The sequence below is a fragment of the Dipodomys merriami genome, unplaced genomic scaffold (genome assembly GCF_024711535.1).
Source record: "Dipodomys merriami isolate MVZ:Mamm:240054 unplaced genomic scaffold, mDipMer1.0.p SCAF_14, whole genome shotgun sequence".
Classification (NCBI taxonomy): Eukaryota; Metazoa; Chordata; class Mammalia; order Rodentia; family Heteromyidae; genus Dipodomys; species Dipodomys merriami.
The window spans coordinates 4,381,767-4,403,946 of NW_027202715.1; the positions used below are offsets into that span (position 1 = coordinate 4,381,767).

At 43.2% G+C, this 22,180-nt stretch overlaps 1 protein-coding gene across 1 annotated transcript; it reads left to right on the forward strand.

The window, feature by feature from the left end:
* The first annotated feature begins 6,940 nt into the window (after positions 1-6,940).
* Positions 6,941-21,870, forward strand: Vdac2 (voltage dependent anion channel 2). Its single transcript, XM_070020656.1, has 10 exons — positions 6,941-7,077; positions 7,287-7,341; positions 8,528-8,596; positions 10,146-10,195; positions 13,836-13,988; positions 14,083-14,135; positions 14,459-14,686; positions 17,227-17,377; positions 20,297-20,354; positions 21,487-21,870. The coding sequence occupies exons 2-10, from the start codon at positions 7,311-7,313 to the stop codon at positions 21,576-21,578; spliced, it is 885 nt and encodes a 294-aa protein (XP_069876757.1). The 5' UTR covers positions 6,941-7,077; positions 7,287-7,310; the 3' UTR covers positions 21,579-21,870.
* Positions 21,871-22,180: the final 310 nt, after the last annotated feature.

Below are 22,180 nucleotides of genomic sequence, written 5' to 3' on the forward strand. Positions count from 1 at the left end.
TGTGGGGCCTGAACTCTGGGCCTGGGCGCTGTCCCTCAGCTCTTCAGCTCAAGGCTAGCGCTCTACCACTGGAGCCACAACACCACTTCCGGCTTTTTTCTTTTTGCTTATGTGGTGCTGAGGAATCGAACCAAGGGCCTCTGGCATGCAAGGCAAGCACTCTACCACTGAGCCACCTTCCCAGCCCTCACCATAAACTTCTTAGAAGGGAAAAGTTTTAAAGGCAACTGTCAGTGAATGCAAGTCATGACAGTGATGGTTCAAATACTTGACTTCTTGTTCCTTCATTATCATTCATCCTCAGTGGATAGAGTTTTGATGATGGAAGGCAGTGATTGAGAACACATGCCTTGGATTCCAACAAAGCCAGGCTTAAATTCTGTCCCTACTACCTGAAGAACTAATTATTATACCCAAGGCTAGTACTTAACTGTGTTTTTTTTGATGTTGTTGTTTTGGGTCCGGTCGTGGGGCCTGAACTTTAGGCCTGGGCGCTGTCCCTCAGCTCTTCAGCTCAAGGCTAGCACTCTACCACTTGAGCCACAGCGCCACTTTCAGCTTTTTTTTTTTTTTTTTCTGCTTATGTGGTGCTGAGGAATGGAACCCAGGGCCTCAAGCATGCAAGGCAAGCACTCTACCACTGAGCTACCTTCCCAGCCCCCTTAACTGTGTTTTATATCAATAATAACTACCTCAGTAGGTTGATGTAAGAATCAACTAAAGCAGTTGATTGTGCTGGTGTAGCAGTTGATTGTGTCTGGGCCTGGGAGCTATGCTTGAGAATTTTTGCTCAAGGCTAGAGCTCTACCACTTGAACCACAACTCCACTTTTAGCAGTTAATTGGAGATAATAGTCTCAGACTTTACTGCCTAGGCTAGATTCAAACTGCAGTCCTCATATCTCTGTCTCTTGAGTAGCTAGGATTACAGGTATAAGCCATCTACACCCAGCTATGTCATCCTTTTTTTTTTTTTTTGGTTGTGTGTCCTGAACTCTGGGCCTGAGTGCTGTCCCTCAGTTCTTCAGCTCAAGGCTAGTGCTCTATCACTTGAGCCACAGTGCCACTTCTATCTTCTTCTGTTTATGTGGTGCTGAGGAATCAAACCTAGGGCCTCATGCATGCAAGGCAAGCTCTCTTACCACCAAGCTTCCTTCCCAGCCCTGTGTCATCCTTTTTTTTTTTTTTTTGTCAGTCATGGGGCTTGGAGGAATGCTTGGAACAAAAGCAGTGCCTGGCATGTGTTCACTATTATTTTGATTATGTTTATTCATAAAATAGTGTCATTACTAATATTGGGTAGGTGAGTGAGTGGATAGGATAATTAAGAAACAGTTCTTACTATTAAAGAGTTCAATAGGGGGGCTGGGAAGGTGGCTCAGTGGTAGAGCGCTTGCCTTGCATGCCTGAGGCCCTGGGTTCAATTCCTCAGCACCACATAAGCAAAAAAGAAAAAAGCTGGAAGTGAAGTGGTACTGTGGCTCAAGTGGTAGAGTGCTAGCCTTGAGCTGAAGAGCTGAGGGACAGTGCCCAGGCCCAGAGTTCAAGTCCCACTACCGACCAAAAAAAAAAAAAAACAGCAAAAAAGTTGGAAGTGGAGGTATAGAATAAGTGGTTGAGTGCCAGTCTTAAGCTCAGGGACAGTGCCCAGGCCGAGTTAAAATCTGAGTCATGACAAAAATAAATAAATAAAAGAATGGCAGCCCAAGGTTGTATACCGCAAACTCAGGGGCACTAGTTTTCATGTACAACTTAAGTGTTTGTCTTCACATGTTCTGGCTTAACTTTTTAAAAAATTTTAATGGTTATTTTTCCTTTTATTAATTTTATTTATCTATGGCTTATGTGGTACCAAGAAATTGAACCCAGGACCTCGTGCATACTAGGCAAGCACTCTACCAATAATCCACATTCCATGCCCTGGTTTAACTTTTTTATAAATATAAACTTATGTTATTATTAAGGTGTTGTACAGAGGTGTTAGCATTTCATCAGTCAGGTAATGAGTACAGTTCTTTTTGAACAATGGCATCCTTCCTTCATTTTCCCATTTTCTCCTACTGTCCCTGCCCACAAGTTACATAGTTCATTTTCCACATAGTAGTCTACTGAGTACCATGCCTGTATTTGTTCACCCTTTCTCTCTCCATTTCTGTACCCCTTTTACCCTTCTAAAAAGACAAACAAAACAAACACCAAAAGCAAACAAGAACAATACCAACCACCAACAACAAACTTTTGGGCCCAATTACCCTTTACAGCTAGCTGGTCATGAGAAGTAATTCCCTGAAATACAATCTCTCTGCTCCCCCCTGCTTTCATCGCCAAGTTGTCTGCACTCCCTCCTGCCAGGTTTGAACTCCCACTCTATTTTCCCCGCTGTCCCAATCCCACAAGGCCCTCTAGAACCAAGTTCTGTTGAAAACAAATTGCCAAGTCCTCAGCTGCACCACTGAACACTTTCATGGTCTTCCTTTTCCCTGGGATCCCTGGATGCCTAGGAATACTGCTTTTTTTTTTTTTTTTTTAAAGATGCTGTACAGAGGGGTTACAGTTACATGAGTAATGAGTACATTTCTTGTCAACATTGTTTACACCCTCCTTTGTTTTTTCCCTACTATTCCTTCCCTCCCCACCTTTCCCACTCCCCATTCCTCCCTCCCCAGGTTGTAAAGTTCATTTCCAACATAGTGTCTTGTATCATTGTTGCAATGAGTCATCTGTATCCTTGTTTCAGCATTTTGTTTTATTTCCCTTCCCCTCCCCAAATTAGATAAATGTATATCCTTTTTCTCTAGCCTGTCCATCCCTTGGTCTGGGCTTGAAGGTGGAAGGGCTGCCTGCCACTCTGCTTATGCTCCCATCCTCCTACAGGATCACACCCTTGGAGGTTCATACCATCAGCTCTGCTGTCCTCTGCTACCCCCTTCTTTTCTCCCATTCTCCATGGTAGGCATCCAAACCAGGGCCTCACACATTACCACTGAGCTACCCCCAGCCTGTTATCACTTAAGACCAGCTTCCTGGTTATTCATTCATGTTCCTGGAGGAACTTTGGAACTTGACTCAGAGTTGTTCTCTATACCTTCCATCCTAGTAACACCCTGGTGACTTCAGCTGTCAACACCCTGTACCTGTCCCACTGTTGTATGTTAGTATGTGTGGTGTAGACAGTGCCAACATCCTAGTCTCACCACCTCAACCTTCAGAATTCCTTTCACACCGAACTTCTGTGTCTGCTCACCACCCATAATGGCCCACTGCTAAATCTTACATGCTTCTGTATCTCTATCACTGTCTCTTTCTCACCACACACACACACATAGCCAAAAATTATGACATTCCTTTCAAAAGATGGAGCCTAATTTACCTCCCCTTGAGTGTGGTTTGGTCTTGGTCATTCTCCTCCTCTTCCTCTTCTCCTTCTTCTTCTTCTTTTTTTTTTTTTTTTGCCAGTCTTGGGGCTTTGTCCCTGAGCTTCTGTGCCCAAGGCTAGTACTCTACCACTTAAACCACAGCACTACTTCTAGCTTTTTCTGAGTAGTTTCTTGGAAATAAGAGTCTCATGGACTTTCCTTCCTAGACTGCCTTTGAACCATGATCATGAGATCTCAGCTTCCTGAGTAGCTAGAGTGACAGGCACGAGCCACCAGTTCTTGGCTTAGTCACATCTCTTCCAGCAAACCAAAGCAAGCAGAAATGACACTGTCAACCTGTCTATGACTATAGCCTCATGAAAGGCCCTGAGTCAGAGCCAGAGCCAGACAACTAAGCCATTCCCTGATTTTTTCTTTTTTTTTATTTCTAGTACTAAGGCTTGAACTCAAGGCCTTTAGCTCTTGCTTGCTTTTTCAACAAGGCCTGCACTCTACCAGGCTTTTTGCTGGTTAATTGGAGATAAATATCTCATGGACTTTCCTGTCTGAGATGGTTTCATACCATAATAATCAGATCTCAGATTCCTGAGTAGCTAGGATTTCAGGTGAGCCACCAGCAGCCAGCAAAATATATATATATATATATATATATATATATATATATATATATATATATATATATATATATATATATATATATGGACTTTAACTCAGGGTCTCCTGCTATTCCTTAGCTTTTATACTCAAGGCTGATGCTTTACCAGATGCTTTACCACTGGATGCATGCCTCCACTTTCAGCCTTTTGTAGGTTAATTGGAGATAAGAATCTGTCAGAGGGCTGGGAAGGTGGCTCAGTGGTAGAGCGCTTGCCTTGCATGCATGAGGCCCTGGGTTCGATTCCCCAGCACCACATAAGCAAAAAGAAAAAAAGCCGGAAGTGGCGCTGTGGCTCAAGTGGTAGAGCACTAGCCTTGAGCTGAAGAGCTGAGGGACAGAGCCCAGGCCCCACGACCGGACCCAAAAAAAAAAAAAAAAAAAAAAGAATCTGTCAGAGTTCTGTGGGGGCTGGTTTTGAACTTCAGTCCTATCTCAGCCTCCTGAGTAGCTAGGATTATGGGTGTGATCCACTGGCACCTAGTAGTAGTGGAGTTTAAACTCAGGGTCATGTGCTTGCTAGGCAGCTGCTCTACCACTTGAGCCACACCTCTTTTTGTTTATTTTTGAATAGGTTCTTACTTTTGCCCAGTCTTGAACTTTGTAGCTAGAATGACAGGTGCATGATACCATGACCAGCTTTTATGAGATCTTGTGAACTTTTTTCTTTCCTTGAACTATAGTCTTCTTGATCTCAGCCTCCTGAGTAGCTAGGATTACAGGTGTGAGAGCCACTGGGCCTGGTTTTGTTCAGACATTACTTCTGTGCAACTATCTATGCTTACTTGAACCTAAACATATAAACTCGTGTACCCCAGACATCCAGATAACTCAAATACTCTGAGTATCTGGGGTCTCATTAAAACCATGATGAGCCAGGCACTGGTGGTCCAAGCCTGTAATCCTAGCTGCTCAGGAGGATCACAGTTGGAAACCAGCCCAGGAGGGAAAAGTCTATGAGACTCTTATCTCCAATTAACTATCAAAAAGCCAGAAGTAGAGATGTAACTCAAGTAATAGAGCACTAAGCTTGAGCAAAAAAGCTCTGAGACAGCTTCCAAGGACCAAACACAAAAGAATAATAAAACCATGATGAAAAGGTGGGTGCCGGTGGCTCACACTTGTAATACTAGCTACTCAGGGGGCTGCAATCAGGATCTTTGTTCAGTCAGCTTAGGCAGACAAATTCAAGAGACTCTGATCTACAGTTAACCAGAAAAAAGCCAGAAATGGAAATATGGAGTTCCTGCTGTGATGGGGGAAAAAAAGCTGAACAAGAAAAGCTCAATGCCCTGAATCCAATCTAGTACAGCACACATATACAAAGACATCAAGCAAACAACAAAAAAACATTAAAAGCATCATCAAATTAATCTATGTTTCTCTTTTGTTAACTTGTCTTTTGTACAGGGGTGTTGCAGGAAATGGAGGTAATTTAGCTGCGTTTTTTGGTGGGTATGTTGTAGAATAAGTGTGATGAGGATGCCAGTTTCTGCCCAACAGCCTTGCAAATAGCATCAAACATGGAGAAGATTAGCTTCTATTGGAGCCAGAATGATTGAATGAGGGGGAAAATATCAATTCTTCTGGAGTCTCTTACAAGTAAATACTTCCCTTCTATCTTTTTAGAACATTAGTAAACCTAGCTATAACCCAGCAAGACTTCTGGCTGGGCTTGCACACGGGGAAAAGTTACCAAGTTGAAGTTTTGAGTTTTGGATTATGGAAATCTTACCTTGTCAACTAGTTAGAAGAGTAGAACTGTGAAGGCATTTGAGGCTTTCAGAAATAAATTGGTGGTGGTAGGGTTTGAGGACTTGGCACAAGTCTGCAATTGTATGGCTGAATGGCTATTAAAAATAATTTCACTTAACCTTATTATTTTATAAAGAAACTGAGGTGCATGGGCTAAAACGGAGGCAGGAGACTAATTTGAAGCCCTAAATGAGCCATTTCTATTTCATTAGAATGTTCATTTTAAAAACAGTTATTATACAAAAGGGCTTCAATTCAAAGTATGGATCTGCATGTACAACGCATAGATGTCACCCCTTTCAGCAACACTCCCCCCTCCCAACTATCCCAACCCCACATTTCCCCTCAAGACTGCTCTTCTCCCCCAGCCCCTTTCTTCCTTTGGCTTCCTGCACACCCAGATCACTGGGGTGGGTACCGCATTATAATGCCTAACCCGCAGTCCTCCCCGGGGCTCCCTCTGCGTGCTGGTAAAGCAGCCCCATGTCTGGGTGGGGAGGAGGCCACAGAGCGACCCCGAGGGATAGGTGCAGACTGAGAGGTGCTCAGTGAGGGGGAGCCCCGGAGACCCCACTCAGGCTGCAAAGCTCCGCCCCGTGACCCAGACACCGCGACGGACCAAAGCCGGCGCGGCTGGGGTTGCAGGCACCTCCCGTACCGATACTGAGTGAGGGTGTTTCACTAGCGCATTGCACGAGGTCCGCGCAGACCGGGTGACGCCCCGCTAACTTCGGGCCGGAAGCACCCCCCACCCCGGAAGAAGCACGCCGGGCCACGGAACCTGCGCACCAGCGCCGGAGGGCGTTGGAGAGACGTACGTGACCCGCGGGGCGCGCCCGAAGCCCCGCCCCTCCCGTGACGCGCGCCGAGCCTCCGCCCCACCCCCCCGCCCGCGAGGACGCCGTCGCGCTGCTTCCGCCGTTCCCCGCCCCCTGGCCTCTGGGGGCTGCCCGGCTCGCTGCCTGACCCGAGGCCCGACGGCTTCGGTTCCCCCAGCCCCCGTCGACGGACGGAGGCAGCTCGCCCGGGGGGCAGGGGTACCCTCGCTCCACGGGGCTGCTCAGGTGTAGGCTGAAGGGGACGGCGGGTGGCTGTGCGGGGACAGGCGCGGCGGGCAGCCCGAGGGGCAGCGGCGGGGTCCTGGCTGGGGGAGGACAGGGTTGCGGCGGGCGGAACGGTGTCTCCTTCACTTCGCCCTCCAGCCGCGGCAGCTGCAGCCGGACCTTGAGCGAGCCGAGCGGCCTGAGCTGCGAGCCGAGCGGCGGCAGCGGCGCCCTCAGGAGACCACCAGGTACCGCCCTGGTCGCCTCACGCCGACCCCCGGGGGGCCTAGGCCGCGACGGCCGAGCGGGAGGCTCGAGCCGAACTCGGGGTTGGCCCTAGCTCCCTAAGATGGCCGCGCGGCCCCACAGCCCCCTGCCCCTCTCCGTCCGAGACCCTCTTTGGGTCCTTTGACCCCCTCCCCCAGCTGACCGCACTTCTTGTCCCCTTCTCCGGCAGATCACCTCTTCCCGCGGCCTCGCCATGGCGACCTACGTACAGCCCTGCGTGCGGCGTAAGTGGAGCGGGCAGCTCTGCGGGATGGGGCGTCGGGGTTCGGGAGTCAAAACCCGTCGGCTAGAGGACCGCGACTTGCCCACCCCATCCCTTGCCCCTCGGGGGACTGGGACTCTCAGTCCCTGTCGGTGGCCACTCCGGTCCGCCGTCGGACCATCACCTCTGCAGAGGAGGAGCCGGGCTGCGGGATTGGGGGGGCCAGATAGAGGGCCGCGGGGGGCGTTGGTCTGGGGCAGCATTCACCTACAACGTAGGGTTGACCAATTCGGAAGCCCGAAGTTTGAGCAACTGCGAGGCTCTGCCTTTGGGGAAGCGTGGAGGTTACTTTGGGAGAGGAAGTAGTTATCTGCTTAGCGAGAGCGCAAGGTCATTATTTGTGCTCGGTAGGGCGTGGACGTGCCTTTGTAGAATGAATGAGCTAGTGGGAGAGCTCAGATTGCTTGCCCTTAAGCCTTACTGCTTGGGTCCAAGTTGGGAGTGGTATTTATACATTTAAAGTGCCATTTGATATTTAGTTGATGTAGGCACTTGAGTGAAACAGAGACGGCCGCAGTTTTTTCTAGGTCTCAATACTAAGGTACTCAGAGCGTTAGGGTCCCTTCTCACCCCTGAATGTTAGTTTGGATCTCAAGGAGGGTGCTAAAGAGGGAAAAATGCCTCTTTTTTTATTTTTTTTTAATTGTGAAAATACCGTACAGAGGGGTTACAATTACATGAGCAAGGTAATGAGTACATGTCTTATCAAGCATTGTTGCCTCCTCCTTTGTTTCCCCTTCCCATTTCCCCCCCATCAGCCCCCCCCCCAGAAAATGCCTCTTAAGTTTTGCTTTTTGTCTAAGTTGAATCAGCTCATCCTGGTGAACTTGGCAGATGTAGATTTTTTTTTTTTCCCAGTCTGGTTCTTTGCAGTGAAGTTTGTGTAGACACTGTTAAAATTTAGGAGTGGAAAGTTATTATTATTATTGTTATTTGAAAGGTCTTTTCCAAGTTTGTACCCATTTTAGAAGTAAGCCATTGTTAGGCCTGACTCCTTCATGAATCATTGTAGTTTTATTGTAGCTTCTGAGCTTCCAGTGAATTTGGACTAATTTAATTTAAAGGTTAGCATGTCTCATAGCTTATTTCCCTCTGGAGTGAAGGTAAGAGAACTGGAACGTTAACATTGGATTCTTTTTTTTCCCCAGCAATGTGTATCCCTCCATCATATGCTGACCTTGGCAAAGCTGCCAGAGATATTTTCAACAAAGGATTTGGTAAGAACTTAGTGTTTTTCTGTAATTTTACATAAAAAATGAAAATATGTGCTTGGATCTTCATTCTTGACTTCCCCTTCCCTCCTTTGTTAGGTACATTTTTAAATTAAAATTCTATCAAGTAGATATTACAGTCCACTCAAGTTTTTTCAGAATATATAATTTATGCATTTTAACCCTTAAGACAGTTTCTGTGCTCATGTATGTGTCTGAGTGTGTGTGGGTGTGGTGTGTTCCTGTGCGAAAGCATACCAGTCCTGAGGCTTAAAATCATGGCCTGGCCATTGTCCCTGAGCTTTTTCTCTCAAGGTTAGCGTTATACTATACTACTTGATCCACAACTCTGCTTCCATTTTTCATTTTTTGTTCTTTTGTGGTAAATTGGTGATAGGAGTCTCGTTACATTTTCTTGCTTGGACTGGCTTTGAACCATGATCCTCAGATCTTAGATTCCTAAATATATAGGATTACAGGTATGAGCTCCTGGTACCCAGCTTCATTTGCTTTAGTTATAGCTTAAGTTTTGTTGACTAGAGTTATGATCTGTAACTGTTTTACATTTGCTGTAGTTGCTCCTAAATGCCTCTCAAAGATTTGTTCCCCACACCTCTTTTAGATAAATGTCCTAAATATTTAGGATGAACTGTTGGGTATCTGAAGATTTAAGTCAAACAGGTTTTCTTTCTTTTTTTTCCCCCCACATGCATGTATGTGTGTGGAGGGGAGTGGGGGTGCTGAGGCTTGAATTGAACTCAAGGCCTTTTTGTGGACTTTCCTGCCTGAGCTAGCTTTGAACTGCAATAGTCAGATCTCAGCCTCCTGAGTGGCTAGGATTGTAGGTGTGAGCCAGCCACCAATACTGGGCTGTAAAATCTTTAATTAGCTTAACAGTACAGAAGGGGATTTCTTTATTATATTGTCTCACTTGTTTACAATATATTCCAACCAGTCTCACCCACTAGATCACTTTCCCTTTGTGGAATTTAAAAAAATACATAGGAGCCAGGCGCTGGTGGCTCATGCCTGTAATCCTAGGGGGCTGAGATCTGAGGATCACAGTTCAAAGCCAGCTGGACAGGAAAGTCCGTGAGACTCTTATCTCCAATTAAATACTAGAAAACCAAAAGTGGTGCTGTGGCTCAAATGGTAGAGTGCTAGCCTTGAGAAGAAGAGCTCAGGGGTAGCACCCAGGCCTAGAGTTCAAGCCCCATGACTGGACACCCCCCCCAAAAAAAAATACATATATATATGCACACACACACGACATGGCTGGGAATCTGGCCTAGTGGTAGAGTGCTGGCCTAGGATGCATGAATCCCTGGGCTTGATTTCCTCGGTACCACATAAACAGAAAAGGCTGGAAGTGGTGCTGTGGCTCAAGTGGTAGAGCACTAGCCTTGAGCACAGAGAAGCTCAGGGACAGTGCCCAGGCCCTGAGTTCAAGCCCCAGGACTGGGGAAACATTACACACACACACACTCACTCACACACACTTGACTATCTTTTGTACAGATAAAGCATTTTATTATTTTCTGCTCTTTTTTTGAAGGCTTTGGATTGGTGAAACTGGATGTGAAAACAAAGTCATGCAGTGGTGTGGTGAGTGTGCTACCTAAAAAAATCTGATGATCCTTTGCAGTATTTCTAACCGTAAAAGTCACAGCTGAAAGATGTGTAACTATTTTACCTGAAGAGGCAAATAGAAATTTGTTTGAGCAAATAGTAATTTGTTTGAAGTGATTTGCATGTAACCTGGTTTATTTTGGCACTGGATGTTTCTTTAAAAAAAAGTCGGTTCCCTTTTACTGTGTATAATGTACAAAGAACTTGGAAAAGACAGTGGTCATTTGGGACTCTGTGTACTCAGATAACAGGCAGACAGCTTGTTATTCTCTGGGCCTGAGCTCTTCAGCTCAAGGCGAGCGCTCTACCACTTCAGCTACAGCGTCACTTCCGGTTTTCTGGTAGTTTATTGGAGATAGGAGTCTCATGGACTTTCCTGCCCGGGCTGGCTTTGAGCGGTGATGGTCAGATCTCAGCCTCCTGAGTAGCTAGGTACAGGCGTGAGCCACCGCCGCCTGGCTTTCTCTTATTCTCTTTAGAAGCACTTTCTCTGTCTCTCCCTCCCTCCCTCCCTCCCTCCCTCCCTCCCTCCCTCCCTCCCTCCCTCCCTCTCTCCCTTCCTTCCTTCCTTCCTTCCTTCCTTCCTTCCTTCCTTCCTTCTCTCTCTCTCTCTCTTTCTCTCTCTTTCTCTCTCTCTCTTTCTTTCTTCTCTCTTTCTCTTTCTCCTTTCTTTCTTTCTTTCCTTTCTTTCTCCTTCCTTCCTTCCTTCCTTCCTTCCTTCCTTCCTTCCTTCCTTCCTTCCTTCCTTCCTTCCTTCCTTCCTTTCTTTCTTTCTTTCTTTCTTTCTTTCTTTCTTTCTGTTTTTTTGTCAGTGTGGAGCTTGAATTCAGGGCCTGGGTTACTGTCCCTGAACCTCTTTGTGCTCAAGGCCAGTGCTCTATCACTTGAGCTACAGCACCACTTCCAGTTTTTGAGATAAGAGTCTCATGTTAACTTTTCGGTCTGGGCTGGCTTTGAACTGCTATCCTCACTCAGATCTCAGCCTCCTGAGTACCTAGGATTACAGACGTGAGCTACTGGTGCCCAGCTCACTTTCTCTTAATGCCCATCACTTGTGGGCATAAAAATATTCAGTGAATAACTAATAGAGTATAGTAACCATTTATGTAGTGCTATATTCCAGCAGTCCTGCATGAAAATTTCTGCATGGATTTTGAGAGTTTATGCAGTTGGCTGATTTGAGTATCTTTAAACAGTTTAGTATTTGTAGTTTTGTATGTAGATTTCATATTCCTATAAAAGGGTTAAAGTAAAATTTAAGCTTATGTAATTACATTTTCTAAAATTTTTTGAGATTGTTTTATGGGTGGATGTAACATTAATTGAAATATTACTGATAGTTTTGACAAGTTATTGCTGTAGTTTATATAACTGACATATGTTAATCCTGTTGTTGTTTTTTTTTTCCCAGTTCCCAGACTTGTTAAGTTTCTGGGATTTTGTGTTTGTCATTTGATTTCTGTCATTTGATTTCTTTGGCATTTAATTGTGGGTCAGTGGCTTGGTAAAGTTAACAGGTTATGGAGCTGTGAATTAATGCATTTCTTGTTGGGGATTGATTACCACTCATCTACTTTCCAAGCTTGGTTTTTCATGTGTGTTTGTGCGCGCGTGTGTATGTGCGCATGTTCTCACTTAAATTTGTTGAGGCTCCTTATAGACACCTGGCTCTGTGTGGGTATGTATGTATGTATGTATGTATGTATGTATGTATGTAGTGTGTGTGTGTGTGTGTGTGTGTGTGTGTGTGTGTGTGTGTGTGTGTGTGTGTGTGTGTTTCAACATCAAAGGCCTAAAAAAATGGAAAAAGATTTCAATGCTTGTGTTCTTAAAAGCTTTCGAGTCAGAGAGACAAACTTAAAACTGGGAATATATCAAGAATTGAATTGAGTAAAATCAATTACTAGATAGGTAAATCAAGTCATTGAAAAGGAAAGGCTTATTGTAGATAGGGAAAGTAATATGGACATAGGTTTTTACTTTACAGTGTTGGGATATGTGTGTGTCTGTGTAGACTGGTTCTTGATCTGTGGGCTGATGGATGACAGCAGGTCGGGCTGATTAAAAATTACTGCTTGTGGGCTGGAAAAGTGGCTCAGTGGTAGACTGCTTGCCTTGCATGCATGAGGCCCTGGGTTTGATACCTCAGCACCACATAAGCAGAAAAAGCCAGAAGTAACACTGTGGCTCAAGTGGTAGAGTGCTAGCCTTGAGCTGAAGAGCTGAGGGATGGCGCCCAGGCCCAGAGTTCAGGCCCTACAACCCACCAAAAAAAAAAAAAAGTTGTACTTATTTTCCATTTTTTTTTTTTTTTTGTCTAGTCGTGGGGCCTGAACTCTGGGTCTGGGTGCTGTCCCTCAGTTCTTCAGCTCAGGGCTAGCTCTCTACCACTTGAGCCACAGCACTACTTCCGGCTTTTTTCTTTTTGCTTATGTGGTGCTGAGGAATTGAACCCAGGGCCTCAGGCATGCAAGGCAAGCGCTCTACCACTGAGCCACCTTCCCAGCCCCCATATTTTCCATTTTAAAATTCACTGTTTTAATAGTGATTTCCTTTTATGTAAAGTACATGCAAATGAGCACAGGTTTCATAATGTTAGTTCAATTTAACCTTCCACATATAGGAAAAGTTTGTGTTCCTCATTGTTACACATTTAGCAAATGACATCTAAACTGGCTATCAGAACTTGTAACTTTAGATCACAAGTAATTTCCTTGCTTGGTGCTGGTGACCTACACCTGTTACCCTATCTACTCAGTAGGCTGAGATCTGAGGATCACGGTTTGAAGCCAGTCAAAGAAAGGCCACAAGATATTCTAAGCTGTGACTCAAAGTGGTAGAGCACTAGCCTTGAGCACCAAAGCTCAGAGACAAGAACCAGGCCCTTAGTTCAAGCTCCAGGATTGAGGCGCGCCTGCGCATACACACACACATACACAGAGTTATTTCTTAACATAATCTAGTTGAGTGTATTTTATTGTAGGGTTGAATGCCAAGCTTAGATTTTACATTTTTGTTAACAAAAGCATCTAATTTTAGGAGATTCTGACAAATACTCTATTTTCTAAGTGAACAGTAACTCCTGTTTCCCCTCATTCTGCAGGTGTCACAATTTCTGATTGAAGTTTTCTTTGGTTCTGGTAATAGGGTTTGAACTCTGAGCCTTGTGCTTGTACTTGGCTTTTTCACTGAAGACTGGCACTCTACCACTTGAGCTGTGCCTTCAGTTCCTGCTTTTTGCTGGTTAATTGGAGATAAGAGTCTGGGATTTGTCTGTGTGAGCTTGCTTCAACTCAGTCCTCAGATATCAGCCTGTTAGGTAGCTAGGATTACAGGCTTGAACCACCAATACCTGGCTGATTTTTTTTTTTATCCTAGATAATTCTGCCCTAGTAGTTTTAATAAAAGATGTACAGATAGTTGTTTCCTTGAATTAGCTACAGGTTAATTTGTAATTGACTGGTTGGAAATAGCCCTTAAGTAAGGTGGCAGTCAGTTAGATGAAGTCTTTGTCATTCTTGTATGTAGCATAAAGTTATTGATGTTAAACAAGTTAGGTAGTACTTTCTTCCAAGATTATGAGAGGGTTCATTAAATTTATGTATTGCCTTACTAGGAATTCTCAACATCTGGTTCATCTAATACAGACACTGGTAAAGTTACCGGGACTTTGGAGACCAAATATAAATGGTGTGAATATGGTCTGACTTTCACAGAAAAATGGAACACTGATAACACTTTGGGAACAGAAATCGCCATTGAAGACCAGGTATCATTTCAAAAGTGTGCTTTATTAATTTTTACTTTTAGGCTTCATGTAGTGTATAAAGCTGAATATAAACATTTTTTTCCTTCCAAAATAGATTTGTCAAGGTTTGAAACTGACATTTGATACTACCTTCTCACCAAATACTGGGTAAGCATGGATATTTTAACCTGCTTTCATTGACTTGCTTTCAGATATATACCTCTTTTCATTGTGGCATTAATTCGAGTAATTAACTTGTTCTAAGATGCTTCTGTTTCACCAATTGCTACTTCTAGAAGCAGTTCTGTGCTAGTGGCAGTCCAATTACCTCCTTTTAACCATTGGACTGTTTTGTAATGTGTTGCTTTCCAATCACACTAATTTATTTAGATAGTATTATGTATTCTTGTACTGTATATTATATATTGTAAATTATATATTGTAAATCTGTCACTGGTATCACTATTAAGGGAGTTTGTTCTTTCTTCCAGAAAGAAAAGTGGTAAAATCAAGTCTTCTTACAAGAGGGAATGTATAAATCTTGGTTGTGATGTTGACTTTGATTTTGCCGGACCTGCAATCCATGGTTCAGCTGTCTTTGGTTATGAAGGCTGGCTTGCTGGGTACCAGATGACCTTTGACAGCGCCAAATCAAAGCTGACAAGGAATAATTTTGCAGTGGGCTACAGGACTGGGGATTTCCAGCTACACACTAATGTGTAAGTAGTTGTTTTGCTGTAGGGTATTGTGATACAGACCCTTAGAGGATGGCATTTGATTTGTCTCTGGACATCTCTTACTAATCTATAGTTTTAGCCCAAAGGATTTCTCTTTATTTGTTTGTTTGTTTGTTTGTTTGGAAATGCCCTTGGCCATTTCTAGAATGTTCTTCAGAAGTAGGAAGTAAAAGTATTAGTTTGACTTTGGTTGCAGAAAGAATAAATACTCACTGTATTTGAGTTATGATACGCTTTTAGGAGAGGCATTTACACATTGGTAAACTACCAGTATGTTCTTTTGTGTGTGTGTGTGTGCTAAGTCCTAGGGCTTGAACTCTGGGCCTAGGTGCCATCCCCAAGCTTTTTTACTCAAGACTAGCTCTTTACCACTTAAGCCACAGCTCCACTTCCAGGATGTGTGTGTGTGTGTGTGTGTGTGTGTGTGTGTGTGTGTGTGTGTGTGTGTGTGTGTGTGTGTGTGTGTGTGTGTGTGTGTGTGTGTGTGTGTGTGTGTGTGTGTGTGTGTGTGTGTCTGTATGTGTCTGTGTGTGTGTGTGTGTGTGTGTGTGTGTCTGTATGTGTCTGTGTCTGTGTCTGTGTGTCTGTGTGTGTGTGATGGTTAATTGGAGATCTCATGAATTTTCTTGCCCTGGCTGACCTTTGAACCATGATCCTCAGATATTAGCCTCCAGAATAGTTAGGATTACAGTCATGTGCCACCAGTGCCTGGCCAGTATTTGTGTTCAATACGGATTTGGTAGGATTGCCTAAAGTGTATGAAGTTTTTTTTTGAAACGGGTCCAGTTGTGGGGCCTGAACTCTGGGCCTGGGCACTGTCCCTCAGCTCTTCAGCTCAAGGCTAGTGCTCTACCACTTGAGCCATAGCGCCACTTCCGGCTTTTTTCTTTTTGCTTACATGGTGCTGGGGAATCGAACCCAGGGCCTCAGTCATGCAAGGCAAGTACTCTACCACTGAGCCACCTTCCCAGCCCTGTGTATGAAGTTTTTACCTAATGCAAATGAAATAAATATGCAAAGCACTTAACATTTTTTTCCATCATTAAAACCAGTATATTGGTAAATAGCAGAGAAACATTTATTTGTTTGTTTGTTAATTTTGGGTCCGGTCATGGGGCCCGAGCTCTGGGCCTGGGTGTTGTCCCTCAGCTCTTCAGCTCAAGGCTAGCGATCTACTGCTTGAACCACAGCGCCACTTCCGGCTTTTTTCTTTTTGCTTATGTGGTGCTGAGGAATCAAACCCAGGGCCTCATGCATGCAAGGCAAGCGCTCTACCACTGAGCCACCTTCCCAGCCCCCAGAGAAACATTTAGAAAAACCTTTTGCCATAACTTATAGCCAGCATATAAAAATTTTCATTAATAATCTGATGTTTCTTTTGTTTGTATATATTTAATAATAGGGATTAAGCCAGAGCCTAGACAAGCATTCTACCACTGAGCCATTTCCCTAGCTCACCAGAGTGTGAATGCTCAAAAGGTTAGGACTTTCTCTATTGGGTAAATTTTGTTTTTTGTTTTTGTGCCAGAACTGAGGCTTGAACTCAAGTTCTAGGCGCTGTCCCTGAGCTTCTTTTGAAGTTCAAGGCTTGTGCTCTACCACTTCAGCCACAACTCCACTTCCAGCTTTTTGGTAGTTTATTGGAGATAAAGAGTCTCAGGTTTTCTGCCTGGGTTGGCTTCAAACTGTTACTTCTTTTCAATAGCAGTGCCCATCTTGTTTGGAATATTTTGATAATTTGATTAGTAGTAGTAGTCATTTTAGAACATGATTAGTAGAGTGGATAAGTGTACTGTGATTTGTTTTTCTAATCCTTGCATTGGAGATACAGTTAGAAAAAGAAAGACTAAAAATTTTAGTGGGCATTAGAGAGCAACATGAGTAAAGAGTTTTCCCCCTACTGCTTCTGGAGATGAAATCTTATACTAGTGAGCGCTGGCAGTGACTTACATTTAAAAGAAATGCTAGGCCGGGAGCTGGTGGCTCACGCCTGTAATCCTAGCTACTCAGGAGGCTGAGATCTGAGGATCGTGATTCAAAGCCAGCCCTGGCAGGAGAGACCGTGAGACTCCTATCTCCAATAAACCACCAGAAAACCGGAAGTGGCGCTGTAGCTCAAGTGGTAGAGCGCTCACCTTGAGCTGAAGAGCTGAGGGACAGCGCTCAGGCCCAGAGTTCAAGCCCCACGACCGACAAAAAAAAAAAAAAAAAAAAAATGCTACAATGGGGCTGGGAAGGTAGCTCAGTGGTAGAGCACTTGCCTTGCATGCATGAGGCCCTGGGTTTGATTCCTCAGCACCACATACGCAGAAAATAAAAAAGCCGGAAATGGTGCTATGGCTCAAGTGGTAGAGTGCTAACCTTGAGCTGAAGAGCTGAGGGACAGCGCCCAGGCCCAGAGTTCAGGCCCCACTTCTGGACCAAAAACAAACAAACAAACAAAAAAAGAAGTGCTACAATGTTAGCCCACATCTTAGAATTGATAACATTGTCTATTTTGAATTTACCAATTTAAAATACAGCAACGATGGGACAGAATTTGGAGGATCAATTTATCAGAAAGTTTGTGAAGATCTTGATACTTCAGTAAACCTTGCTTGGACATCAGGTACCAACTGCACTCGTTTTGGCATTGCAGCTAAATATCAGTTGGATCCCACTGCTTCCATTTCTGTGAGTACTTCTGTGGGCTTAGAGTGGGGTTTTGGTTTGGGGAGTGAATCTTGGAGTATGTTAAATTGTGTTGAAAATTTGAACTGTGATTCATTCACACACATTGTCCTATTAGCAGATTGACTGGGTTTAGAATTTGGAATGCTGACTTTATTATGGAAACAGTGTTAGAGAGTGGATTTCTTTGTTTAATTTAAAAAACTCTTAAGTTGGTATTACCCATGAGTTCCAAGTCTGGATATAGCCAAATTTTGTGTCTTTGGGGAAATAATAGTGTTAGGGAATAGTAGTACTTTTATGATTAATTTTACTTTGTCTTATTCTGGTTTATGCAGTATCTCCAGATTTGATCTAAGAGTTCATTGGTACAAATGACAGATTAGCAGGCAAAAAGCTGAAGCTTGGCAAAGAAAGGACTTCAGACTAGTGCTGTTGGGTGGGGAAGGGAACAGAGCCAGTGTGAACTCATGTCTTGATTTCAGTCCGTCTGGAGTGCCTGGTATTGTCCTTTAAAGCCCTGTATCTTGAGGACTCCCTCCACTTTCTCAGTGTGGGATGGTCAGCCACTCTGGTCCTATCCTAGGTTCTTCATATTTTAATCTGATCAGTGTGAAACCGTAAAGGAACAATAAATGAATCAACCATGGCAATGGGAAAAGTATTCAGGGTACTTAGTGGGTTGAGTGGGGGAGAGTGCAGTGTGAGGGTGCAGAGGGTCCGGCTTCCATTTCAGCAGCTGTTCCTATGTGTCAGTTGCTTATAGGTCAGGGACTGCCTGGGCTGTATACACTGGCAATGAAAGTTAAGCCACCTATCACAGTTAAATTTCTGTTACATAAAATGCTCTTTATATCTGAGGACAATGCTTTATTATTTTGGAAGTTGTTTTTTAATATGAAGTGAATTATATAAGCTAGTTCCACCATAAATACACAAAATTCCCATCATCCCCAAACAGTGCTTCCTACATTTGCCAAACACATTGGAAGTTTATATTTCACTGTTTCAAATGGGAAGTCAGTGCTCTGCATATGAGTTCTGTAGTCTAGGCAGTTAGTTGTTTTAGCCCTAATTGTACAAGAAGTACCCTGAATACTTTTCCCATTGGCAAGGTTGATTCATTTATTGTTCCTCTTCTGTTTCTCACTGTACTAAATACCTCAGGATTCACACAGCCCACTATTCTCATTGCTGTTCTCATTAAATGTATGTCTGTGGACCACCACAGATTTAATGCCAAGCTTCAGAAGTGCTTTGGTACTCATATGTCATTGAGTGACTGCTGAGAAATTAGTTTGGAATCTCACCTAGGTAGAGCCAGCTATTCATCCATTAGTACCAACAGTCTAGCATCGCCTAATGTTTTTTTTGATGGTTGGTTCCTGCTGTTAAATAATGGGAACTTGTATCCAACTGTTTCTAGCTGTTAATTTGTTGGGCAGAAGATGGTCATTAGTGAAGTTGTTTTTTTGTTTTCTGGTCCTGGGGCTTGGGCTCTGTCCCTGAGCTTCTCTACCACATGGGCCACAGTGCAACTTCTGGCTTTTTTGAGTATTGGAGATGAGAGTCTCATGGCATTTCCTGCCTAGGCTGGCTTCAAGCCTCAATCCTGGGATCTGAGCCCCTGAGTAGCTAGGATTACAAGTGTGAACCACCGGTGCCTGGTTTTTTGTTTTGCTAGTCTTGGGTCTTGAACTCAGGGCCGAGGCACTGTCCCTGAGCTTTTTGCTCAAGGCTAGCACTCTACCACTTGAGCCACAGCACCACTTCTGGCCTTTTCTGTTCATGTGGTACTGAAGAATCAAATCCAGGGTTTGCATGCTAGGTAAGCACTATTGCCACATTCCCAGCCTCCTGGCTTTTTTTTTTTTTAATTTGGATTTTTATCGCTAACTGTAGAATATTTGTTTCCATTAATATAAAATAGAGTGATTTCTTAACTTGTCATTTGCCTTTTATTTTTACTGTCGTTAAGTAGTTGTACAAAGGAATTGTCTTTTAACAAAACTGAAGGTATTCTTGAGACAACTCACATGGTCATGGGTAGCTCATGAAGACTTAGCTATAGTGTTGACTTATAAGTGCTGTGTGATTTTTTTTTTTTTTTTTTTTTTTTTTTTGGCTTGTACAGTTAAGACATTCCTTTTTTTTTTTTTTGCCAGTCCTGGGGCTTGAACTCTGTGCTTCTTTTGCTCAGGGTAGCACTTGAGCCCCAGCGCCACTCTGGCTTTTTCTGTTTATGTGGTACTGAGTAATCAAACCTAGGGCTTCATGCATGCTAGGCAAGCACTCTAACCACTAAGCCCCAAGTACTTTTTTAAAATGTTTTAAATAAAAGAATGATTTTTGGGGCTGGGAAGGTGGCTCAGTGGTAGAGTGCTTGCCTTGCATGCCTGAGGCCCTGGGTTCGATTCCTCAGCACCACATAAGCAAAAAGAAAAAAAAGCCTGAAGTGGTGGTGTGGCTCAAGTGGTAGAGCGCTAGCCTTGAGCTGAAGAGCTGAGGGACAGCGCCCAGGCCCAGAGTTCAGGCCTCAGGACCTGACCAAAAAAAAAAAAAAAAGAATGATTTTTGTGAGAGTGGGTAGGCCTTTTTTGGGGAAGGGGTACTGGAACTGTGGCTTGAACTCAGGGTAGTTTGCTCAGCCTTTTTGATCATGGCCGGAGTGCTACCATTTTAGTCCAGTGTGAATAGGTAGGCTTTTTGTGCTAGGTGGACAAATTGAGGGCCTGTGGACACATACTAACTAATTCTTAGTTGCTGGATAACTTTAAATGGCACTTGATTTTTGTTTGGTTGAGTTCATACTACTGTATCTTAACTATCACATGAATAAGAGAGTTTTACTGTTCAAAGCATGTAGTAGCTGCGTCTGTTTATTTAAAATTTTTTCTTACAGTGTTTTATTTTTTATTTTAGGCAAAGGTAAACAACTCTAGTTTAATTGGAGTGGGCTATACTCAGACTCTGAGGCCTGGTAAGTATTCTTGATAAGTAGATAGTATTTTAAATTTTTTGATTTTTAACTTACTTTGCAAACATTGTAAGCATGTAGAAGAGTTGCTTCTTTTTTTCATTTCTTTTTTTTTTTTTGGAAGTTTCAGTTGCAGCTTATCATGACATTTGTCCCCCAGGTATCTAGTACTAGTTTCTGGAGTTAAGTTTTTAGAGTTAAGTATGGGTTTTAAATCACCTGGGAAGTCTGTTCATGATACAACAGGTGTGTAGAAAGTTTTGTAATTTGAGTAAGCTCCCCAGTTCACAGTTTAAACCATTTGTTGACAAAGTTCTAAAGTGTCAGGCGATGATGGGTATGCTGGTGGCTTATACCTGTAATCCTACTCAGTAGGCTGAAACACCAAGGATCAAGGTTCAATGCTAACCCTGGCTGAAAAATCTTAAGAGTCTTCTATTAATGAATAAAAGTTGGAATTGGTGGTATGGCAAGTGGTATAGAGCACCAGCCTTGAGTGAAAACCAGAGGGCCTTCAAGTCCCAGTACTGGTACAAAAATAAATCTAAAAAACCTGTCAAGAGATTTTTCTCCCTCTCAATAGAATACTCCCTCCCTATTATGACTACTTTGAAACCTACTGAGAGAATAATTAGTTAATAGTCTTTGTCTACATTCACTTTTTCTCTACACATAACTTTTTCACACAAGCTTAGGAAATGTATGTTTCATAGACATGGATACATATTCATAGTACGCATAGCCTAAGAATAAGAAATTACAATAACAATATACTGATATATCTAAGAAAATTAATAGGTAATCTGTGTCAGTTTGTCACATTTCCCCCAAGGGTCTTTCTGGGTTGTCCTTTCTAGGATCCAGTTAAGATTCAGAATCTACAGTATATCTTTTAGTCTGGATAGTATTTTGAACTTGTTATTTGTTGATAACCTTTTTATGCTATGTGACTTTGGTACCTTACCAACAGTTCTTCCTGGTATTTCTACTTCCAAGCGCCATCTGGTGGCTAGCACTAGGATATTTAACTGGCAGGCTGAGGAAGTGATGGAAAGCCACACTCTGTGGCCTCAGCAGAAGATTCACACTGGTAGTGAAGTGTTTCAGCTCATCATGGTGATTTGCTTTGATACAGGTGTGAAGCTTACACTGTCTGCTCTGGTAGATGGGAAGAGCATTAATGCTGGAGGCCATAAACTTGGGCTTGCCCTGGAATTGGAGGCTTAATCCAGCTGAAAGAAACCTCTGGAAATGAATATCAGAAGATTTGGCCTTAAATTTCCATTGTGACCAGCAGGCTTTTTTCTTCCCCCAAGAAGGTGATCAAAACAAAGGATAATCTAAACAAGAGCTGTATTTTAAATATTAGACAGTTACTTGTTAGCTGGTTTCTAGTTCAATTGGTTATCTAGTTACCAATGCTGCAGTCGTGCAGTCATCTATACATTATTTAAATGTATTTAACTGTTAAATGCGCTACCCACCAATAATGAAATAGACCTTTATGAAAACTGTGCAATTGTGTGCATGTTTGTTTTTATGTTCTTTTAACATTGACTATTGCCATTGAATGAAATAGATCAGTGGATGTTTTAAGATGAGGTTAAAGATTTTTTTTTTGTTAAACTCAGCCATCATTAGAATTACTTTTGCTATACAAGAACATTACAAATTATGAATAAAACAAGTATACATAATTAATGGCTCCAAGTACTTGCAGAATTAAAACTTTTCCAGCTAGAGTTAAATCTCTCTGGTATGTAGTTCATACTTTATTTTGCTGGTGAGCATTTTTGCTCTTTATGTAAATCTGTGCCACAAGGTTCCCT